This window comes from Anguilla anguilla, chromosome 13 (genome assembly GCF_013347855.1).
Source record: "Anguilla anguilla isolate fAngAng1 chromosome 13, fAngAng1.pri, whole genome shotgun sequence".
Classification (NCBI taxonomy): Eukaryota; Metazoa; Chordata; class Actinopteri; order Anguilliformes; family Anguillidae; genus Anguilla; species Anguilla anguilla.
The window spans coordinates 17,700,231-17,723,561 of NC_049213.1; the positions used below are offsets into that span (position 1 = coordinate 17,700,231).

The following is a 23,331-nucleotide window of genomic DNA, read 5'->3' on the forward strand; positions in this document are numbered from 1 at the left end:
TGAGAGCTCTGTAGATTGAAGTCTTCCCTGGGCAAAGCCTTGGCCAGTTACTCATTGATTAGTACAGGAGTTCTCCGACCTGCTCTGGAGCATTCCCTGTTTTGCTGATTTGTGTCACACCCAGTATGTACAAATCCGTACGGATGGATTATCACCTATGAAGATTTTTTTTTTAAAAAGGACACGCTGCATCAATTAGCACCAGCATGGCCATTTTCAGTCGGTCCTGTATGGTGACTGTAAGTATTCAGAGCACTTTTGAAAACAGGATTGTATAAGAGGCCAGGTATATGTACAATGGCTCAAATTTTGGATGCCCAGTGCTTGTCTTGTAGGGCCACAGGTTTTGCTGGTTTTTCTTTCACCTTAAGATCTGCAAACCAGTTTGCAAGGAAGAAGCAAGGAAGGTGTAGTGAATTATCTGTGTAATCAACTGCTTTAATGAATCCATTATGTATCGACTATCAACAAAAACAGATTGACAATGCTAAACATTTATAAGATTTCTGCCTTATTTTTTGCAATGGCCGAATCGTGCTCCCATTGCATATCTGTTTGAGCCACTCCATGTTTAACAGAAACAGGTCTTTTGGGTGGATGCCTATAACGAATGGCTGCAACCCATTACATACACCTACCGTTAGTGAGACCTTGACTGTCTGAAACTGATAAGCATTTAGTAAAGCTCAGCTTTCCCAGGTTGAACATCAGCCCATCATACATGAAGTACACTGGCACCTGTTCTATAAATTAATATTCATGTACTCATAGTAAAGTTGATTTGGTGTGAAAATTGTGAGATGTCCCTGGGCTTGTAGGAAATGATGCGTAAGACTATTCCACTGTCTCAGATGTCTAGCTTGTCTCTCTCCCCTACAGTAAAGTTGAGTGAACTCTTTCAGAGCAGTATCCCTCTGTTTTTTTGCCAGGAAATATTAATAATTCACAGCCTCGTGTTCAACCAGTTGGTGTGTGTGGAGACTGGATCACCATGCTGCCCCCAGAGGCGACGGTGACAGGCTCTGATTTGAAACCTGGTTGACTATTCAAAAAAATTGAGGTAACATTGCAGGTAGCTATGCTTACTGTGGAATAGTAATTTAGTGTGGTGGGAGAATGTTGCAACTATGGATTTCTGTACTTGTTTCAAGTTCAAAAAGCTCCCAGCAGGTGGCGCACAGTACCTATTTTCCCTTTGTTATTTTTGAACTACAGTTGAGTGGATATCACTGGGTAATACATGCTACTGCTGCTATGGCCACCAGTTCTGGTACTGCCTCTGCCACTGCTGTTCTCTTATGTTTGAAGTGCTCCTGATACAACTGGAGTGTAAAAAATTGGCCCTGCTTTGTGAAGTGTTATTCAGGAATATCTTGACTGTGTCATATATGTGTCTTTGTATCAGCGATGAGAAAATGTTTCAAGTCAAAGAGATTAAATCGAGAACCGTAACCAACCGTCTTGTCCGTTTTAAGAGCAGGCGCTGGTCATGTGAGCGTCCCCCTTTGTGTTCCCCCATGGGTCCACGTCTGCGCGTTCTGTCCGTCTCTGTATAGGGCAGAAGAATGGGACATTGTGCGGACAGACCGGGTAAACGTGACCGTGCCTTCTGTTGGCGCTGCCGACAGCCGGTGCCCCTTGTGCCGGTGGGCATGTGTGCCCGGGGTTGGCAGAGCAGAGTGGCTCGTGGGCTGAATGGGCAGGCTTGATTCATGCCCTGGTCCTCCCACAATGTCTCCACAGATGTCCCAGAATCCTCTTTGTGTTTCACATGGATTCACTGGAAGCCGTGGGTGACCCGCCCAAACTGGCTGACCTCAGATAGAGACCCCAAGCAGCTGCAAGACAACTGCTAACCAACAGACACACACAGCACTGAGAAACACTCACTTAACCATCAGGAGTACCACCTTCCCTGTTTATAAACACTCAACAATATTTGCACTGAACTGAATTTACAGTGGTTATCAGTTTACTCCGAACAAGGCTTTGAAAACATTTTCCACACTATTAGACTAAGCATTAACTTATAACTTCACAAGTGCATCTACTGTGGTTTTTGTCTTCCCATCTCTCAGCACTGACTCTTGAGTGAATTTTAAATCTCAATGTGGCTTATTCGCATTATGATTATATAATTGCCATTGTGTATTGCCAAAGAATGCACAATACATTAAAATACAATACAATATTTACAAAATAAATACAGTACTTGACAATGAAACAGAATCTCTCTCTTTCTGTCTCTCTTACACACCCACACCCACACACACTTGTGTCCCACGCAGCCAGTCATAGCAGTAAATAGGGTTTTGGTCTCAGAGTGATTGTGTATATCTGGGAAAGAACACCTTTGGTAAAACCTTTGTCTGATGAGAGCACAGGTGTGGTCTCGTTTATCACTGTTGTGTACAGTAACCGGCAGTCCACACGCACCCTTCACTTTGATCTGTAAGCCACAGTGCTGCTCCGGGCACCTGCCCGTGCGTGTCTGTCTGTCTGTCTGTCCCTCCCTCTCCGGCCTTGCTTTATGCCATAGCTCCCATGTTGCCAGCACTAAACTGCAATGACTATGCTCGCATCACCTCCCCCAGTCCTACACCCTCACAATAAACTTTGCCGCCAGGTGTCCATACACCTGTCCCACCTGCCAGACACACCGCATTACACAAAACAACCAAGACTCACCAATGTTCTCAGTCTGGCTGAAAACCACAAAAGGCAGGCACAGGGCACTGCCTGTTTGTTTAAACATTCTCACGGGCAGGTCATTCAAATCCGTGATATAGCCAAACTATTTAATCAGCACTTACATTTAATTGGTAGTCAAAGAGGAAATTTGAGGGACAGTTACCCTCACTGAGAAGTTCTCACAGTATCATGAAGGATAAAAGATGGAGATTAAACCTGCACTTTAATTTACCACCAGGGAATAACCGTCCATCAAATGATTCTTGAAATCATCCTGCATACACACACCATATAGGTCTAGTCTTACAATGCAGCAGGTGTTGGATTGGGTAACAACTGGAAAAAAAGGCACTGGGATTTTTTCATATCAAAAATGTATTTCAGTACTTAAATAGTATTTACGTGTACAAGTGCTTAGCTTTTTCACGTGTCTTATATTTAATAAATGTCATAGGCGACTCTTTAATGCTTAAAGTCACCTTATTTTACACTAATATTTGTCTCCATGGGTTCCAGTAGCCTGTTTCTTACATGCCTGTTAACTGTAATAGGCTAGAATAGCTTCTACAGGTGTATTTTTCTTGCATTTATTTATTCGCATCACTGGTAAACTCTATTTTCAGTTGGACATTATAGACGACTTAGCATCCCTTGGGGAATCAAACCGTGTATTGAATTGCGAAATAGGGCACACTTCTTTTGTCCGGCGTTTGAAAGCACTGAATGTGGAGGGAGTGTGGGAAAGCCGTTTAAGCTGGAGCTCATGCCCTTCTGGAGACGGGTGCTGCTGCTTTGTTTAGGATGGCGGCAGCTGGATTGGCCCCCTTTGAAAACGTGAACCTCAACAGACTTTGTCAACATGCTCCCTTGCTTTTCCCGCCCAAAATTTCCCTTCATGCCTCAAAGTTAATTTAATAAGATCAGGCCATTTAATCGACGAAAAGACAAACAACTCTTGTCCAAAAAATATTTGCCTCAATATTGCCAGTAAATTTAAATTAAAGTTAAATATGAATGCAGATGAAGTAACTATAAGTTATTTTTGTGTATGTTTTTTAACACTCGTATTATGAAATAAAATACTTGTGTTATTCCTGAGGCAGGTTACGGGCTACTACTGTTAAGGCAGTGACTTTAACTTTGCGCTCTAGGCCTAATATTTTATTCTTCACATGAAGACCAGTGACACTCAACTTATGGTGATAATGTCAATTTGGTAACGTAATGAGCAGTGTATGCAACAACTACTACCTTCCCACACCTTAACCAATTTTGACAACAGCTGCACATATAAAACCTCAGAAGGAAACAAGTCATTAATTTGTTTTAAATGATTTATTTTTCTTCACACAAGATTGCATGATAGAAATAAGTGCAAAAATACTATCAATATGATAAATGCACGATCACACAGGAAGCACAAGCCAGAAGCTGGGGATCTAGATCTGAATACAAAGCGTAAAAATCCCCCCTCAGAAGAACCCTGAGATAGGCAATGACAACATTTTTTACAATATGTAAAGAAAAAAAATCTCTTCACAGCAGTGAAGTTAGTAGTACAGCATTGTTAAATGCAAACGTGTACAAAATAAACCATTCTATACAGAATATTAGAATTTACGACAACTTTTGTCTACAAGTGTTAGATTTAAAAATGGGAATAAACATTTCCTACTCATTAGAGAACGATTTAACTATGGCTGCACAAGAAGCCAATGCGTCCTCTGGAATTTTACATGGACATAGTCTTAAATTGTGACGAAGACGCGTTCACCACGGCCTCCACAGCGGATTTCTGTCGCTTGTTCCAGCGCGTTTTGGAGCACGGACGGCGGTAGGGCAATGCTCTGCGACCGCCGGGCTGCGCTGGTCTCTGTCACCCTTCCATTCCGCCCGGTGAAAGTGTTTCAGCAGTTTGTGTTGAGAGTCTTTGGATCGCTCGTGCATGGACAGGAAGTGCAGAGTTTCCTCCAGGCATTTGGTGAATCCCTCCGTGTAGCTCTGGCGGGGAGCAGGCGAGTGGCATTGGGTAGTTGGATACGCACTGCCCCGCAAATAAAACACGGCCATTTCGAGAACGTCTGCTTTCTCGAGCTTGGAGCTGGACTGATTCGCTTTGAACTCGTTTTCAAGCAGCGCTTTCAGCTGCTCGATGCTGTTGTTGATACGGTCTCTGCGCATCTTCTCCACAACAGGTTTTCTCATCTGGAGGAAAATAAATTATAGGACAAGATTAGACAACTGCACGCGTACAACACACACGTTAGCCTGCAGCTAAATAAACTTAACATTACATTATATACCATGTTTGTAAATGTGTACTTACTTTAATTTTTTCTTTCGTTGTCAGGGCTGTGTTATACACTTTGACAGGAGCCATACTGATTGTAGACTGCGAACTCTTCGGTCTGTGCAAGTCGAGTAGCGAAAGCAGTTGTCTGGTCTCCAGCTTGCTCAGAGACCTGTATTTATACTTCTTGGCCGGAGTAAAACACTGTGGGTTTAAACCGGACAGGGGTTTCCCACACTCCACAGCCAATGAGAAACCAGAACAGGCAGGACAATAGAGATGGCTTCAATTACTTCATGGTAAATTGACAGCATATTGCCTGCGGATAATAGACGTCTTCCACATGAACAGGTGGAGGGTGGACGATAATGGGGAGCACCCGTGGAATCGTGTAGAATCTGGGAAATAGTTGACCACCAAAGGACCCTTCAGCCCCCAGCCCCAAACAGTTTTCCCTGCGACCACATTCCGAGACCACACGTCCAACCATTCAAGTAAAAAAGATATGCGCAGAAGGCGGGAAAATGACAAAAAGCAAATTCAAACGAAAGTCCAGAGGGGACCCATTATTCCTGATTAAGGGATTTCAGGCATTTATTATTTCCCGCCAAAAATAATTAATCCTATAGTTGTCACTGAGTCAGTCCTTTGGGGCGATGATTTAATAGGCTATATGTATGCTACATATTTAGGTTACTACATATATGTATCGTGCTAATGATAGGCTACCTGTTACAGACAATACAGTAGGCAATTTAAAACCGAAAATGTGTGATGTTAATTAAATCAATTTAAGTTAGGCCTATAGCCCATAATTATACGACGATGGTATGGATTTGATTTGTTACTGATTAGTTGAATCAACTGTTTTAAATGTAAAACAGATTATGCCAATAATCTGTTTTACATAAATAAAATGTCAAACATTTTCATCCCACGATTAATCATATCATATCAAAACAAACACAACATTTGATGCAAGGGCTAGTCTATACTGCATCTGGAACAGGAGGTGTTTTTAGATGATAAAAGGTGGGGGAAACTTGCACCAACCTGATACTTTTTCCAGATGTCCAACTGGGAAGTGGATAGGCTACTAAATAGCACCACTGCGAATGCTACACTGAACACGGCACACTTCCATTGTGCTGGTATTGAATGTGGTGTGTGGGAAAGTTGGGGCATCGCGGTCTCCAGGGCTCCTTTTAAAAGACGACATCCGTCGGCTCAAAAGAGCAGCTGCCTTCTGCGCGCGGGAATCTTAAGTAGGTGCTGACTGCTGTCATCAAAGGCAAGCATAACAACGCGTTTTTTTGCGGACACCCTTCACCATACCGCCTCAATATTCAGCGTTAGATATTCCGCGTGTTCTGGGCTCGTGTTTACGCTTATGGGCAGAATGCCTCCTATGCCTAATAAAAACGAATGGATTTTCACAAGTCAAATATCTAGTTATCTTCAGAGAAACTTGCTGTATTAAAGTATGGCTGCTGTACAACCCATTTTTCTGTTTCCCAGCAGGAGTAATTAAATGTTTAGTGTCGTATTAACAGTCTTATTAATAATTTAACCTCATAAATGTAATATTTATTAATATAATTTCAAACAAACATTTACCCTAAAATAAACATTACCAGGTCAATCAAATCCAGTCTTTCCCCCCAAAAAGAATAGGTGGTATCATGAAATTCAACAAATAATAGTTACAAAGCCATGTGTTAGTGTGTACTAACACCAGGTTCTACAGTTCCCCCAACAACCATATGAATTCACTACACACTCTAGTCTAGTCCCCCTATGGCTTAAAATGTAGGCTCTACCTGTCTATGTTTTATTGTCCTATAAACCCAGGGATTACACCACTGAAATGTGTGTGTCTCCACCTGAGCTATGTTTCCCACACTTCTTGCTTTGAATGCTGCTAAACAGGCTTTGGTGTGGCTTGCCATGCATGGTCCTATACAGAGGGGCAGGTGTGTAGCATTGAATGGAATATGAGCACTGGCATAAGCGTGACCCGGGCACTCGCGTGGGACCTGGGAAGTTCCTGACTCCCCGTGGGAAGGTTGAATTATTCTCCCTATCTGTGTGCTCTTCAATGGCATTCCAGTATCACATGATCTTCATGCTCACATTAAAGCCTTGAAAGGGAGAAAAGAGGCGGGAAACTGTTCAATGCTCACTGCTACCATTAAAGAAGGCCCTGTTTGGAATGCTGTGATATGTGTGTGGTCAGGTCATGTTTTTTTGTGAGATGGAGGTACCTTTTAAGCATTTTTCACCTCATTTAAAAGATCCTTATTTCTCTTCTCAGTAACCATAATCATTGTTTTCAATATCACAATTCAGCCTAACCACCTGCTCAATGCAAATACATAGAGACAAAACAATGTTGATAGCTTATCGCTTTTTTGTGTTAAGTGTGATATATACCTACATATTAATATCGGCCTATACCGGCGGTACCATGGGCTGGTCTACATTTCAGGATATTGTTTTCTTTACCAGTATTTTGATTAATTTATTCATTCTCATTCATCCAAATTAAGACAAACAGTATCAAGTCCACGTGTTTTTAAGGAGAGATTATCCAGCTCCATCTCCCTGTGCCCTCTACTAAGGTGTGCGAAGCGCGCAAGCGGGCTTGGCTCGTGCAGCGGATGTCCAGATGGCCTATTGAGGGAGAGACACAATGCAGGCCTCGGGGCAACCGGGGCACACTTGTTTTGGGACAATATGAATGGGCACGAATTGTGGGAAAGCGGTGCAGGTCCGAGCTCCCACACATTCCTGACTGGCTAGTCGAGTGGTTCTCTTGCGGTGTTTAAACACCAGGGCAGCTGGAGTTGTTTGGTGTGTGTGTGTGTGTGTGTGTGTGTGTGTGGGATGGGGAGGGAGGGGGGGGGGGGGGGGGTATGTGGCTTTTCTTCATGAATGAAAAGAATGTATTCATTGGAATGCCTTAATACCCAGATGATGTCTTTTTATCAGTATAGTGTGTTCCAATTCACTGTTGGGATACTATACAGGCTCTGAGCACAGAACAAAAAGAGAAGTGAAGTGGTGTTTTCCCTCCAAAATGGACCTCTGGCATCTGCCTTTGTAAACACTGGATGTTATTGTATGTTCCCCAAGTAATTCAATTTTCACTTGATTAAAATTTTGGCTATAATAAAATTATAACCTATGCATTTATTGATTTGTACAGTATATGCAGTTATTCTCCTATATCTCTGCAGATGCTGGAACCATTATTTGATATTATTTAGATTACAAAAAATTCAAACTGCAGAAGATCTATTTTCACGCAGGTCTCCAAAATGGATATGCAATATAGAGATGTGTGGAAAAACAAGGCTCTAAATTTGAAAGTTTGTTATGTTTTGTTTTACTTTTACCAAAACTCAGAATTCAGGTCAACTTTGATGACCAAGTTACAAAACTACCGTTTGCTAAAGCATACTAGCATACCTTTTGTGGGAAAATATACATTTTCTGATTTTGTAGGCTCACAGACACAGCTGAAACTTCTTCCCTGTGGCAAAAAAGTCTATGTATGATCTGGACCTATTCATAACTGAGTAGAAGGAAAGTTCGAAATTGTGGGTTATAAAAACAGAAACCTAAAAAAAAGTAGCCATAGTGTTATTTATTACTACTATACACAACCTTACTGCAGCATTGTAAAAAATGTGGTAGAATTTTGTACCAAGTAAAGCAACAAGAACAGTAACAGTAGTAATTATCATAACCATTAGTAGAAGATGTAATTATAAGAGTGTCTTGTGTTTTTTCTATCAACAATAATGGCTCCCACAGAAAAAGAAATCTTCTATTAAACCAATATATTGCTGTCAGCATTATAGTATTCTGTCATCTTCTTGTTTATAACTCCAGATTTCAGCTAGTGGCAGATGTTGGAGCGGCTCTGCAGTCCATAAAAAACCAGAGAGGGTGGGGCAGTCGGGTGAGGACAGCGGTGTAATCACAGAAAGATTAGTTCTCCGGAGATACAGAGAGCAGGTGATGGGTGGGGGCCGCAGAGTGAACACACACTCATTCTAGGGTGTGTCGGTGCTTCTGATCTCAACTGTGTGTGTGTGTGTGTCTGTGGGGGTGTGGATGGGGGGAGGGGGGGGGGGGGGGGCTCTATTGATGAGAGGACGTGTGAGCAGGAGTCCTCCCAGGTTTCCCACACTATCCACTCTTTCACCACTCAATATTCTCAGGGTGGACAACAATGGGAGTGTGCCGTCACTGAAGGGGCTGGATAATTGCATTTAATTGGCAGTCCCCCGCAGAAATGTGTGTGTGTGAGTGTGTATGTGCACGTGTGTGTCTGTGTGCCTGAGAGAGAGTGTGTGCGCGCACGTGTGTGTTTGCGCATGTGTGCATGTGCATGCGTGAGTCTGTGTTTTGATTATGGGTGTTTGAGTAGAAGGGGAAACAATGGGCAGAATGAGAACTTTGACGATGATTTCAGTCAGGTGAATAGTCTAGGATCTTATCTATATGGCTCAAATGACCCATGCAGTGATGTAGCTACTGTCTCACACACTCCCCATCTGTGCAGAGTGTGTGTGTGTGTGTGTGTGTGTGTGTGTCTGAGGCTGAGAAAGGAGTGTTCCCAGGTAATAAAATAGCAGTGGCCTGATTGTGGTGTTTATCAGTCTGTGCCACTGTAAGGATGATTGCTCCTCCCTCTGGGCGAACACACAGCCAGTTACCCGTGAGATAACGGATGACTCTCCCATTGTTGTGAAGGCCACGCGCACAGTGCTGTGAGTGTGGGAACCCTAATCCTGGAGGGGCCCCATGGCTTTGTAATGCTAATCTCCAGCTATAAATGAGGGAGAGGGGGCCCTACCGCAGATCACAGTCAACCTCCTCACACTCTGATAGCCTCACTGATACCAGTATGGCTCCAAGCTCACCCAGCAGTGACTACACAGGCCTCCAGCACTCCCACAGAGAAAAAAGAAAAGTAAGTTTCATTATCATTATGAAAATCTAACTGAATACTGAGATGATTTTGCCTACTAATTGTTATATGCTGAGAAGCGGTCACTGACAGAGCTGCTCTCTCTCTCTCTCTCTCTCTCTCTCTCTCTCCACAGCTGAGAAAGCCTGCAGTGGAGAAGATGCGCAGGGATCGCATGAACAGCAGCATCGAGCAGCTCAGGATCTTGCTGCAGGAGGAGTTCCACAGGGAAGACCCCAACGGCAAGCTGGAGAAGGCCGACGTCCTGGAGCTGGCGGTCAGCTTCCTGAAGCAGAGACTGCGGCGTGGGGCTGCAGTCAGTCAGAGGGCTCACAGTGAGGGTCACTCTCAGTGCTGGAGGGACACCCTGCACTTCCTGTCGGCGAGCTCTGAGAGAGAAGTGCCGCTCCAGCAGCTACACCGTTTCCATGACACCCAGAGAGACACCCAGGAGTTCCACCCGAAATCTCCAGTCATTCCAAAACACAGCCTGATCCCAGCAAAACAAGACACAACCACCCAGATGACCGTATGGAGGCCCTGGTAGAGTCTGTACAGGCACATCAGAAAAAGACTGTGACAGACATATCTGGTAGAGTCTGTACTGATGTATGTGAGTCTTCATTGATTGCCTAATAGGGTCTGTACTGACATATCTAAATAGTCCATACTGGTGCACCTGTTAAAGACTGGACTGTACAGACTTACCTGGTAGAGCTTACCTGCTTTGTAAACTAGAAAGGCACTTGATGACTCTCAAGGTGCCTGAAATATAAATTTACAATATTCTTCATTGTTAATATTTGTACTGAGTATGATTTGAATTGCTTTGTAAATTATTTTTACATTTGGAGAAAGCTTTTTTGGTTCAATGAAAAGCTTGATTCAAGTTACATATGTATCAGTGGCCTATGCTTTCAGTGTCTAACAGACCTATGCTGATAGTACCCTTTATCAGAAGTGTGTTGTTGCATAAGAACACAATGTTCAAGTTACTGTGTAAATTTTAAAGCTGTTTGCAATGCAAACTCACATCCCTGAAATTCACCCATTTTATGAAACCATTTCTTTGTGTAAAAGACCAGTGTTCATTTTATTGCTGACACCACTGTGTGGTTAAATTATTTGTTAACATTTTGTGATCTTCACTATGCCTTAATAAAATGTTAAAGGTAAAATGTTACTCAGTTGCATACCCTTTCATTTGCTCCTTTCACCTGTCTCTTTCCTGTCTGAAATGACATCATAAAGAGCCTAATTGAGGTTTCCCACATAAACTTAATTATTTAGTATTATAATTGCGACATAGCTCAGGAGGTAAGACTGATTGTCTGGCAGTCGGAGGGTTGCCGGTTCAAACCCCGCCCTGGGCGTGTCGAAATGTCCTTGAGCAAGACACCTAACCCCTAACCCCTAACTGCTCTGGCAAATGAGAGGCATCAATTGTAAAGCGCTTTGGATAAAAGTGCTATATAAATGCAGTCCATTTACCAATTGCCCATATTATCTAAAAATATGTTTTTGCTCTCTAATTGTCATTTTGAGAACAGTATTGACGTTGGTGCAAATAGCATCAAATGTATAAGGCCCTGAATTTTATGAAAGTTGCCATTCATAGACTCCCAAGTGTCTCAGTTGGTAATGGAGCTCAAATGACATGTACAGTTGCTTCCACAGCTGTTTGGATGCTCTTATTTAGAAATGTCATTGGGTAGGCCTGTGGCAGCCATGTTTTTTCTTGTTTCCACTTTGTTTAGCATTTACACATTTTTAGAGTATTTACACATGTATTAATGTGCAAAGGAGTTAAATGTGATATAAATTAGATTCATGGTAATGCTTTCTAATGCAAACATGTTTTAAGATAAATGAAGATATCTTAAGATACATTTAATGCATGAGCGCACCTTACAGCAGATCGTGCAGAAATGCTTAAAATGTACCTTTAAATTTGCTTAATTTGACCCAAACCAGTCAACTGGCTGTTCGTGGAAGCATGCCAATTCAGTAGTGCAGCTAAAGGCTCAGACATAGGGCTGCAGATTAAATCAGGAAATAGCCTGTACAAATGGGCATGAGGAAAGTAGCAGATGAAAGACTGCTGTCCTGAAGGGGGTGATTAGCTCATTTCACCACAAGGGGGCAGCAGCAGATTAGTGCAGAAGAGAGTGCTGAAATATGTGTTATGAGTTCAATTGCATGTATGTAAGAGAAAGAGAGAGATTTTGTTTTTGTAAAAAAAATAAGGAGGGTTTCTTTTAAACTGCATAACTAAACAAAAGAGCAAGCAAGTTTTAACCCTTCCTGTAGAATTTCTCGACAAAAAATAATTCTGATATTATTGTAGTTCTTCTTTGAACTGTGACATTTAAATAATTGAAATTATTGAACAGCATTGAACATTTGGGACCCACACACCCAATAATAAAACATTCAACTTCACCCAGAAATTATATTAACAAGCAATGTTTATTTGCAGATGTATGTGGGCTTGGATTGGTTGCACTGGATGCCTGAAGTTTTGATGATGTCATGATGATGATGAGCCCCTGACTTTGCCATCCGAAGGCCTGGAGTTCAAACACAGTGTGCTCTCCCACACCTTGCAGCTCACCAGAGAGCAGGGTCACGGAAGATAACCTTAATCGCTTTGCTCTGAATTGAGCCAGTCGTCGCCTGAGGGCATGCCTGCAGTGGCAGGGGTGTGAAGTGTGTCTGCTGGGGATGATTGGAGCTGGAAGAAGAAAGACTGGCACCTGTGTGAAGGGCTACAGCTCCCGCCTCTGGGAATCAAAAAACATTCGCCAGCACCACAGGCAGGATGTCCTAACAAGTCGACGGGTGGGTGTGATATAACTCTGCCTTTTTAAAAACATTGTATTTATTGGTTTTCCATTGAGACAGCAGCAATGAGACATACAACAAATTAACAAAATGTGAAAATGATCACTTTTAATGTGAATTAAAATGAGAATGTTTTCACAGTTAAAAAAGGCTGAAATAGGGACAAGACAAGGGAGATCACAGGGGCAATAACTTTTCACAGGAAACAGGAAAGATTTGCCATCGGTAGTGGCGTGTTAGTGTGAATTGCACGTGAATCACCCCTCCACTACAAACCACATTTTCTCAGTCATTTGCTACTGCAGACTCATACTATTGAAGAAAATACACTCTTTGATGAATGTAAGTTCATACAACCAAGTTTTACTGTTGATAAAAATGCACATGCATTATTATTTCATCATATTTGTTATATTTATCATAATGGCAGGCAATATGATCTATGATGGAATACAAGCAATAGGCCGTGAAAACTGCCTCAATCACAAGAAGGCATTTTTTCAGATTATTGTGCATATTAAAATAATTATATAATAATAGCTGCACTGGAAATCGACGTCACATACCCGTCTAACTATTGTGAACTGTAAAAAATAGTCCAGTAATACTGAGCATATTTAACTGTAATGAGGGTACCCTGTAAAAATGTCCTTTATTTATTAATTTTTTTCCAACATATGGGTTAGATAGGCTTTAATACAGCAGTCTATAGAGCATTAAAAATCTTGTGCAAATGGCAACCACAATTTGATTTGAGAGTTACAGATGAGTATTTCCATGCTCAGTGACCTTTTGCTTTGCAGTATCAGTCACATGTCAATTATAAATGACAGACCAATTCCTATTCTGCCCCCCAGAGAGATATTTCTTGAGGCATGGGGTCAAAGGCGTCGGAATTGCCACTTTTGCCCCATGGGGGAATTGGTGCGGCACACTTCTTTTGTCCTGTGGCTGAAAGGGGAGAGACAGAGTGTGGGAACCCCTGAGTGGAAGTGACCTCACACGTGTGACAGTGAGACCACTGTGCTCCACTCCACTCTGTCTGCGCTCACAAACTGTTAAATACAACATGACTGTAGTCATGGATACTGTGCCCATGCAAGTACTCTAAACATTCACCGGTAGTGTGCATGTTTGCGTGTGTGTGGTGTGGGCGTGATGTGCATGTGTCTGTGTATGTCCTGCAGCTCCAGGACGTCGGCCTTCTCCAGTTTGCCGTTGGGGTCTCCCCTGTGGAACTCCTCCTGCAGCAAGATCCTGAGCTGCTCGATGCTGCTGTTCATGCTGTTCAGTGACTGCTGCTCAGCACATAACACTTAGCACTTAGCAATGATCTCAGTTTGATTTTCATAATCATGATAAAACTTACTGTTTTATTTTCTCTGTGGGAGTGCTGGAGGCCTGTGTAGTCACTGCTGGGGGAGCTTGGAGCCATACTGGTATCAGTGAGGCTATCAGAGTGTGAGGAGGTTGACTGTGATCTGCGGCAGGGCCCCCTCTCCCTCATTTATAGCTGGAGATTAGCATTACAAAGCCATGGGGCCCATCCAGGATTATGGTTCCCACACTCACAGCACTGTGCGCGTGGCCTTCACAACAATGGGAGAGTCATCCGTTATCTCACGGGTAACTGGCTGTGTGTTCGCCCAGAGGGAGGAGCAATCATCCTTACAGTGGAACAGACTGATAAACACCACAATCAGGCCAGCAGTTTTATTTCCTGGGAACACTCCATTCTCTGTCTGTCTGTCTGTCTGTCTGTCTCTCTCTCTCTCTCTCTCACACACACACACACACACACATGCACTTACTCTCACTCACACACACATACACACTCCTGTACAGATGGGGAGTGTGTGCGACAGTGGCTACATCATCGCATGGGTCATTAGAGCCATATAGATAAGATCACAAACTCTTTATCTGACAGAAGACCAGAGCTCTACTGCAGGGGTGGGGAATGGCCCTCTAGTCAATATCACACGGCCCGCTGGATGTTCCCGAAATTTGATATAGCTAGTATATTTTTCCTGTTTTGAAAAACAAACAAAAGTCGGTATAACATAACAGCAATTTGCAAAACAAAATAAAACGTTGCCCTCGAAGATTAAGAAATACGAAAGATAGGAAAAAGGCAACAGTTTCATCATCCTATTAAAAACTAGCAACGTCACTCGTGCAAGCCCTCAAATAGTCATATCTCAAGTGTAGGCTACTTTTTAATTGGTGAAAATGGCAAAGCGAAGAAAAGTTGATGCCGAAGGTCGCGTTTTTAAAGGGAAATTGACGGAGGATTGCTTTTTTGTGGAAGTGATGGGCAAGCCCGTTTGTTTAATTTGTGGAGAAGCTGTTGTCGTTCTCAAAAAGCGCAATCTCGAGAGACATGACACCTGCAGACATGCAATATATGTTACTCCTGAAGGAATGGTGCGAGTGGAGAAAATCAAGGCGTTGTCGCTGCACAACAAGTGTCTTATCCTGCGGCCTGAAAAGGAGCTGGGCTGTGTCTCAGAGGCAAGTTACGTGGTGAGTGAACTGATAGCTAAAAGACCGTATTCCGAAGGCGAATTTTTAAAGGAGTGCATTGTTGCTACTGCGCAAATACTTGCTCCAGAAAACTGAAATTGTTTCGGAACCTTAGCTTAACACAATTAAACATTAAAAAACATACTTAAAATATAATATATTCACTCGTCTGTCGTGAGCAACTGTAATGAGACGGATTTGAACTGCTAGTCGGTGTGCTTTATGGGTCAAGGTGGGAGTATACTTGCAGTGAAAACAGACTTTGGATAGCTCATACAAACTAAATGACCTGAATGACACATTTGGTGTGCACGTCTCTGCTGGCCGAACTAGTCAAAATGTTCGCAGATGGACAGATATTGCCTACAATTGGTCTAAAATATCACAAGGGTGCCTGCATTGGCTGCATCCCATTTCCTACTCTGATTGCGGGGATAAATATACCATTTCCTCTTTCTTCTTTGGTTTGTTGCAGTGCTAAATAAACTAAAGAGACTTTTTATTAAATCATCAACCTCTATCTGACAGAGTTTCTGCTTCTTCACCGCAGCCATTGTTGGTTTCTGTGTTTGGTGCACCAAATGGTGTCAATTCCATGTTTCCCATGGTTATCACAACCGCATGATCTGAATCTGCACCCCTCACTGGTGTGGAGTGTTACTAAATGAACAGTTTGAAGCCGCAGTAAGTGTACACACATTTGCAGTGCCATGTTTGGCTGTAGTTCAGTTTTGGCTGAGTTCTTTTCAAGTATACACCTGTCTTTAATGTATACATTTAAGAACATCATGACAGAAATATGACATTAGAAAGATCCACTTTAGAATGTGATTTATTAATGGCTATTACACAGCTCTTTTTTAACACTCAGAATCTTGAACATCCTCTATTGGGGCCTCTTCAGCCACTTCGTCCTGCGCTGCCATTGGCTTGGTCTGCTGTTTGTCTGCAGGTACGTGCAGTTTGGTGCTGTCAAACTCCAGGCATTTCACAGATTCGCTCAGCTGCTTTATGGTGTTTTCCATTCCCAGGCCCTTTAACACAAGCTTATACAGCCTCCTGAAGAAGTCCTTCTCCTCGAGCTGCATGTTCTCCCAGGCGCTCTTCAGCTGGTGGATGTTGCGCTGCGTCTCCACGTATTTCTCCTCGCTCTCCTTCAGCTTGCCCTCGAGCCGTTCCATCTCCTTCTGCATGGACAGCTTCTCCTTTAGCATGTCCCTGCGGCGGCGGGTGTTGAGCTCCAGCCGCGCCTCGCACATCGCCAGCTTCCTCTGCGTGTCAGCCAGCTCGTCCTGCAGTCGCCACTGAGCGCTGTCTCCCTCTTTCCTCCTAGAGTCCGCAAATTTGGCAGATGTAGCTGCTAGCGCCTCGCCCTCGTCTGCCACGTGGATATTTTCCTTAACGTAAGATATTATCTTGCCTAGCCTGTCATTTATAGACTTTCTCTTCACAGTTTTGCCTTCTAGCTGCTCTTGGAGAAAAATGACTTCACTTTGTCCTTGTAAGGCCTGTTCAGCTACGGGTGGCGCCTCCTCCCCAACTTGTGCTGCCTTTCTTTCTTCTTCTGCCTGTGCATGGACCTCCTCATACTCTGTGTTCATCTCTGCCTGTTCACAAACTCCCTGTGTTTGAATGTCTTTGTCCATCACTGGCATAGCTAAGAGAGAGCAGGAATTCTTATACTCTGCACTGAGGCAAACAATGCCTTCAGTAAGCATAACAATACCACTTGTAACATCACAATACAATACCTTGGAATTCTGCTTATGAACATTCTCTGTGGCACAGTTCTAAGAGCCATAACTCCATGTGTACTTGCTGACTCAGATAGTACAATACTGATATCATTATTTTTTTTAGATGAATGTAAATTTATTTAGCCTATTTAGTTAAAACTCTTTACGGATTATCTTTGGGACTTGGCCTGTGGCCTCTTGCCCACAACCAAACCAAGTATAACAGCAGTCCCTCTCATTTAATATTGCTTATTTAAATGGTGTGTTTGAGTTTGAAATGCTGAACAGTGGTAACAAGGAATGCAAGGAAAAAACATATTTTTTGAACATTTATTTTCCTTAAATATTGCTGTTACAATTTTTAAACAAATGAATCAGTCATTCTTGAAATAAATCCAAAAATCAAAATCCCTTCATAGAAGGTGACAACATATTCCCAGTAAAATTTAAACAGTGGTGGATCACCACATCAATTGCTTGGAGACATCTCCAAAAGATGACACTCCTAATAGAATGTCCAGTACACATTGATTAAAAGACTTTATAGAAGACATATCGATGCAGACAGCTCCAGCCTTTAAACAGCTGTGAGACTGCTGACGCATCAATAATATTTCAGTTTAAAACAGAACTAAACATAATTTGTAGTCACAAAATACACATAAAGTAAAAAATTCCATATCATTGCAGATGATAATGTAATCTATTTTCAGTTTAAAAAAACCACTACCTTTGCTTGAAGACATCTCCAAGACATGAACACACTCTTAATAGAGTGTACAATACAATGTTGCAGGCCTTTATAAATACAGGCAACGTTAACACTTCCACATTTCTCAAATAACTGTGACAATAATCATAGGTCAGTGTAATATACACATCTTTTATACCATGCTGTAATCCATATCATTATAGTAAAACAGACAGATATCAGTCTTTCCCGCACAAAGCACATGCTACAAGATTCCATTATTCTGTCAAATAAGGTTACATTTCATAAAATTCAAATGAAAATAAGATTTAAAATGATCCAAATATGGAAACATAATCTTCATAGAAGAACACCTTTAGTATTGAACAAATCCTTAGTGGATGAAATACAATGGAAAGAACTTCATAACAAAGAAGAGATTGAAAAAGATATGCTAGACATTTAGCAACACTCATACTGGATAGTCTTACACCTTCTCATTGAGAACATATCTTCAACCTCCTGCACAAGTAGTTGGGGAGAATTTCTACATACAGAGAATAACTGTCCAGGCCCACCTTCGATAGGTCTCTTAAATTCTGTTTGACTGAGTACCCAGTGACAGTTTGTAAGACTCTACCAGGGTCTCCAGAGGGCACTGTTGGCTGGGGTCTCCTCTTTTCTGGTTGTGTGCCCAGCTGGGGGAACACGCCCTGACTCTTGATTGCATCAGAGGAAGGTGGCAGGTTCTGGAAATGGTTCATCTTTTCTGGGACTGAAACATCACTTCCTCCCTGGACAGGAAATGCTTGATTTCTTGGCCACTAGAAGAGCTGCTCACAGACTGCTGCTGCTGTTGACGTGTGAGGAAGAAAACGGCCATCTCCAGGATGTCTGCTTTCTCCAGCTTGGAGTCTGGCTGCTGCTGCAGGAATGCTGCTCCAAGGAGAGACTTGAGCTGCTCAATGCTGCTGTTGATACGATCTCTGCGCATCTTCTCCCCCATCGGTTTTCTCAGCTGCACGAACAAGACAGCAAATCTGTTAATAATCTGGATCTGGAATACAACATGACTGAAGCTAATGAAAAATGACATATGCATTTCTTCAGAGATCAAGTTCTGAATTTACCTTATTGGTCAGAATCAGGTGCTCCTTAGGGCAGGTCATTGCTGCAGGTACTGTAGGTGCCATGGCTGTGTGTCTGTGCTGTAGAGGTCTCTGTGTAGAGTGAGTCTGATCTGTGCTGGCTTCACCTCTCTTATTTATAGTCCCAAATCTCCATACCAATGTGTGGGTCTTGCTCTTGTTGGAGTTTCCCACAGTATGCAGCCAATGGGAGAGCTTGTGGGGACAATGAGGCACGTGTGGCTGTCACATGCTGAATGAAGTGCTTATTGCTGGGGGACAATGGCTGTGTCTCAGGGGAACAGGTGGAGGGGTGGGGGTGATGGAGAGAGAGTCACAGAGAGCTGAGAGAATCTGGGAATATGATGACCCTTGAGAGAGCAGATCTGCTGCCTGATGTTGGGATCAATGATACTGACAGAGCACAAGCTCATCATCTCCATGTACACATGTGGGACTGACACACATCTCCAGCATCACACTTTACTCTGCTCCATGATCCAACATGACATCTGCATTCTTCACTGTAGCCTTCTCTCACACATATATACACTGTCAGTCACATTTTACAGCTTTCAGATGGATTTGACCTCAAAGAAAACTGCAGGTGCTTCACACTTCACACTTAGAGCTTTTCAACCATCAATATTTTATTGATTGTGCATATTTGGGATTCATATTTTAAAAATAAAAGAAATTGATGTTTTGGCTATCACTGTCTATGCTCAGTGTCTAAAGGAGTACTATTCATTAGTAGTCACATTTTCTGTGTTTCTGGTAATATTTTTCCATGATTGCAAATGCCAGGAAATTACATTTCTTGATGACATTTAAAAAAAAAAAAATGTTCATAACACTGACTGTGCAAATGAGACGAAGCTATAGGCCTAAGTTCAGGAAATATGTGTAGTCTTAATGGATAAGCGTGATATATCACTGGCTATGAACACATTATTCCAACATCTCCTCTGCTCTGTTAGTTGACAGTGGACACTCAGCGGTGTGAGACCAGATGTCACAGATGTGTTCTCAGTCTTGTGGCTGGTGGTCAGTGTGAGTAGAGTGCTGATCTGTGTTTCCCACACTGAGTCCTGTGTGCTGGGATCAATGCACAACAAAAGCTGCTCCATGCACTGAATGGGCCATTAATGATGGCTATTGGCTCTGTGGTGTAGGACAGACACAGCCTGACGTCACAGACCATCTGGAGGGAAGGATTATCAGTGACTGAAACTGACTTTGGCCAGCCCATATTTCCTGTTTAATTTAACATGTTGTGCATCAAATAGCAAAACACAACATGAAGATCTATGATTTATGCTCAAAAGAGAATATTAACTTCAACTTGGTCTCACATGCTTAAAAAACATAACTATGATTATTAATTTGCAAAGTAGCTGCCCTCATTCAGTGCTGTTTGGATAGCATTGATGTTTTTAAAAAAATCAGTTCTTTCAAATTACTGTTTCACTACGGAAATTCAAGTACAGCAGCAAAAGCCCACATGGACATCAAATCTACAGAAATCTACATTTTTGGAAGAATTATTTTTTTAGATAAATTCACCAGTAACTTTTATGTGGAGTAAGATTTACACATTAATGATTACAATCATTATATCCTGTATTCTTAGTACATACACTCTTCTGCACTGCGAATAGGAGAGGTGATTTTCACTTATGGTTTTTTTTATCCAGTTGATCAATTTAAATTTACTGAATAGGCTCAGGGCAATTACAGTAACTGTAATGTACAGTTCTAGAAATCAGACCACAAACATTATGCTTGCAAGTCTACCATTAATTCAAAGACCAAAACTATTGCTGCTTTAAATGGATATTCTGAAACGACCGTTTTCATTCGAATGTACCCTCCTTAGAATCGCCTTTGCTTAATGGATATTTTTATTGGCTATTTGCTTTGGAACATATTTACCATGATTTCATCAGACTAATGTATGTATATATTCCTTAATATTCCAGTGTAGAGGCCTACCTGTGTCCAGCTGCTGCTGGGATTGAAGATGTTAATGACAGTGGAACTGGGACTCTGCTCTCCAGAGCTTTCCCACACTTCGTTCATTGAGATCATCCTATTGAACAGTATAAGTGTGCCTTTTTAAATGCTAATTCATCTGTCCACAAGCAGCCTTCAACAGGACCCTGGGGGTAAATACTACAAGTTAAATAATCCTCAATCAGGCGCCATTTAAACAAGGCACTGAGACAATGAGGTCCAGCAGTAGTAGTTGCTTTCGTGGACATCAGAGCGAAGAGAAACAACAAGCTAATAACAACAGCACCAAGTTCAGTATTTTTTCAACGAATGCTTTACTATTAACTGTTTCAAGGTGGACAAAGTCAAGTCAGTTCAAGTTTTCTTTTGAAATGGATCTGGTAAATCTTAAGAATTCATTCTGAAACCAATGTTTGAACATTAATAGTGCTTATGAAATATAATATTGGTTTGTAATGTTTGTATGAAGTACTCTCTGGGTGCAGCTCCCAGTATCCATTGTCCCAGTGGGGCTCTGTGACTGAGTCTGACTCTGTTTCCCACACTCTCTCTATTCACTGTGTTCTATGGGGGAACAAAAGAAGTGTGTCTCATTACACATCACATTAGCCACAGGGTTTGATCTCCTAGTGATGGAGAGGGGCACCTTCCTCCCACTGAGACCATCTGGACTACAGTTAGTGAGACAAGTCTAGGCTGGCCACACATCCACGACTGCTACACATACATGAATTGCATTTTAAACCCTGGCTTAACATTATCTTTTGTGACACGCGTTTCCTAAGACACATAAAGACTGACATTTCACTTTTACGATTGTATATCCTTGTGGAAAACACAGTCCTGCCAGAAGGTAAAATGTACCTTTTATGCTTAATAATTTGTCCTTCATCTTACTAGGAATGCCTCATTGAAATAAATAAATATTTTACAAGTGTCTCCTGAATAAAATACAATACATATTTTTAAAAACACAAATGATTGGATAATACAATGAAAAATTCCACAGGCTAAATATCACTTCATTTGGTTGTTAGAATCATGATCCTATCCCAGTTAATGTGCTTTCAGCCGAATCTTTGAATTCTGCCAAAGTAACAGGACTGTCAGTCTTTAGGCCTATTTGTTTTTTTGCAGCATGTTGCAAGATAAGCATATATTGTAATTAAAAGTCATATTTCTGAATTATGAAAAAATAATTATTTAAGAAGCAAAATAGAATTGGAACACAGATTAAAAGTACTTCTATTGTCTGTCAAATTAGCAGATAATTTGGAGGTTTACTTAAAATATCTTTGTAAATGAAGTACCCATAACACAATCTGCGATTGTTTAGAGTAGTTAGACCCACCCTCTGATAAAGGAGGCAATGATGGTTAAGTGACCTGGCATTTGTTATTACCCATAATGCACGATGATACACTGTGTGTAACAATGGTGTGTAACGCATGCAATATTTTAGTAATTTAAATATCCTAGTCTTATAAAAAGCAACTGACACAGCTTACAATCTTTTCACACAGAATCCATTGATAATGCTGGATAGTTACTTATGAGGTTACATGCATTGTTAAAAGGTACAGTGATAATATCCCTCCTGAAAATCGAACCTACAACACTGTAGCATTCGGTCCGCCGGAGAATCGGATTACTTACGGCTGCGCCGGCAGGTGGAGAGAGCACACGCACCTGGGTTGCGTTAGCTAATCAGCCCAGGTGCTTAAAGGTGTTCTGCTCTTCACAGTTCGGGCTCGAGACCAGGAGTTCACACCGAGAGTGCATTTATTATTTTAGTTTCTTTATATCTTGGAGCTTGGTTCGAGCAAAAAAAAAAAAGAAAGTAATCCGCCACTGAGAAGTTGGAGTAGCTGGCGCCGGCTGGAAGGCAGGCCAGCTACGGGCGGCGCACGGGAAAGTGGTCGCGCCATTTTACTTTCTTTTGTCTTTGTTACTTTAGCTTGTTGTTTTAGTTTATTGTTTTTGCCTGGAACCCGTGATGGGGAAGGGTGAAGATGGGTATTTATTTTATTTTGTGTTTCTGTGGGAGCGCGCTCTCTCTCCAACCGGCAACCAACGGTGGTTCCCGGAACTGCCGAATCTCCCTCCCAAGGATTATCACACTGGCGTGTGTCACTCTCAGAACAAAGTGTACAAAAAAGTGCTTAAAGGGCACACACACTTGTCACTTGGGCAGTATCGTTCAGGTACATAAAACTCTTCCCCTAGCTAGCAATACATAATTAATTTATACCCTTTTCAAATAGATCATTTTTGCACTTTTAGGGTACATTAGGAAATGTGTTCCTAAAATAACAAGGTACCTCAGTTTCTGAGAGTGAACTTCAGTGTTCACCCAGTTCTGTAATCATTGTTTCCCTGCTGCTCTGCTGCCCTGTTCACAAAAACAGTGAAATACTGATGATATCTGA

General features: G+C 42.0%; 2 protein-coding genes and 1 pseudogene across 2 annotated transcripts; 1 reads left to right on the top strand and 2 right to left on the bottom strand.

Moving 5' to 3' along the window:
* Positions 1-4,010: 4,010 nt before the first annotated feature.
* On the bottom strand, positions 4,011-5,160 carry her2 (hairy-related 2). The gene is made up of 2 exons (XM_035387311.1): positions 5,018-5,160; positions 4,011-4,896 (listed from the first exon to the last, which is right to left on the bottom strand). Exons 1-2 carry the CDS (start codon positions 5,069-5,071, stop codon positions 4,462-4,464), a joined length of 489 nt encoding a protein of 162 aa, XP_035243202.1. The 5' UTR covers positions 5,072-5,160; the 3' UTR covers positions 4,011-4,461.
* Positions 5,161-9,870: 4,710 nt separating this feature from the next.
* On the top strand, positions 9,871-11,104 carry LOC118210851 (transcription factor HES-5-like). The gene is made up of 2 exons (XM_035387312.1): positions 9,871-9,965; positions 10,099-11,104. The coding sequence occupies exons 1-2, from the start codon at positions 9,900-9,902 to the stop codon at positions 10,507-10,509; spliced, it is 477 nt and encodes a 158-aa protein (XP_035243203.1). The 5' UTR covers positions 9,871-9,899; the 3' UTR covers positions 10,510-11,104.
* Positions 11,105-18,289: 7,185 nt separating this feature from the next.
* LOC118210790 lies at positions 18,290-22,801 on the bottom strand (annotated as a pseudogene).
* Positions 22,802-23,331: the final 530 nt, after the last annotated feature.

Excerpts from the sequence above, each read along its gene's own strand:
- her2 (XM_035387311.1), bottom strand. The coding sequence starts at position 5,071 with ATGGCTCCTGTCAAAGTGTATAACACAGCCCTGACAACGAAAGAAAAA. Across the intron at positions 4,897-5,017 it reads CAACGAAAGAAAAAATTAAA|ATGAGAAAACCTGTTGTGGA; the intron begins GTAAGTACACAT and ends ATTTTCCTCCAG.
- LOC118210851 (XM_035387312.1), top strand. The coding sequence starts at position 9,900 with ATGGCTCCAAGCTCACCCAGCAGTGACTACACAGGCCTCCAGCACTCC. Across the intron at positions 9,966-10,098 it reads CCCACAGAGAAAAAAGAAAA|CTGAGAAAGCCTGCAGTGGA; the intron begins GTAAGTTTCATT and ends CTCTCTCCACAG.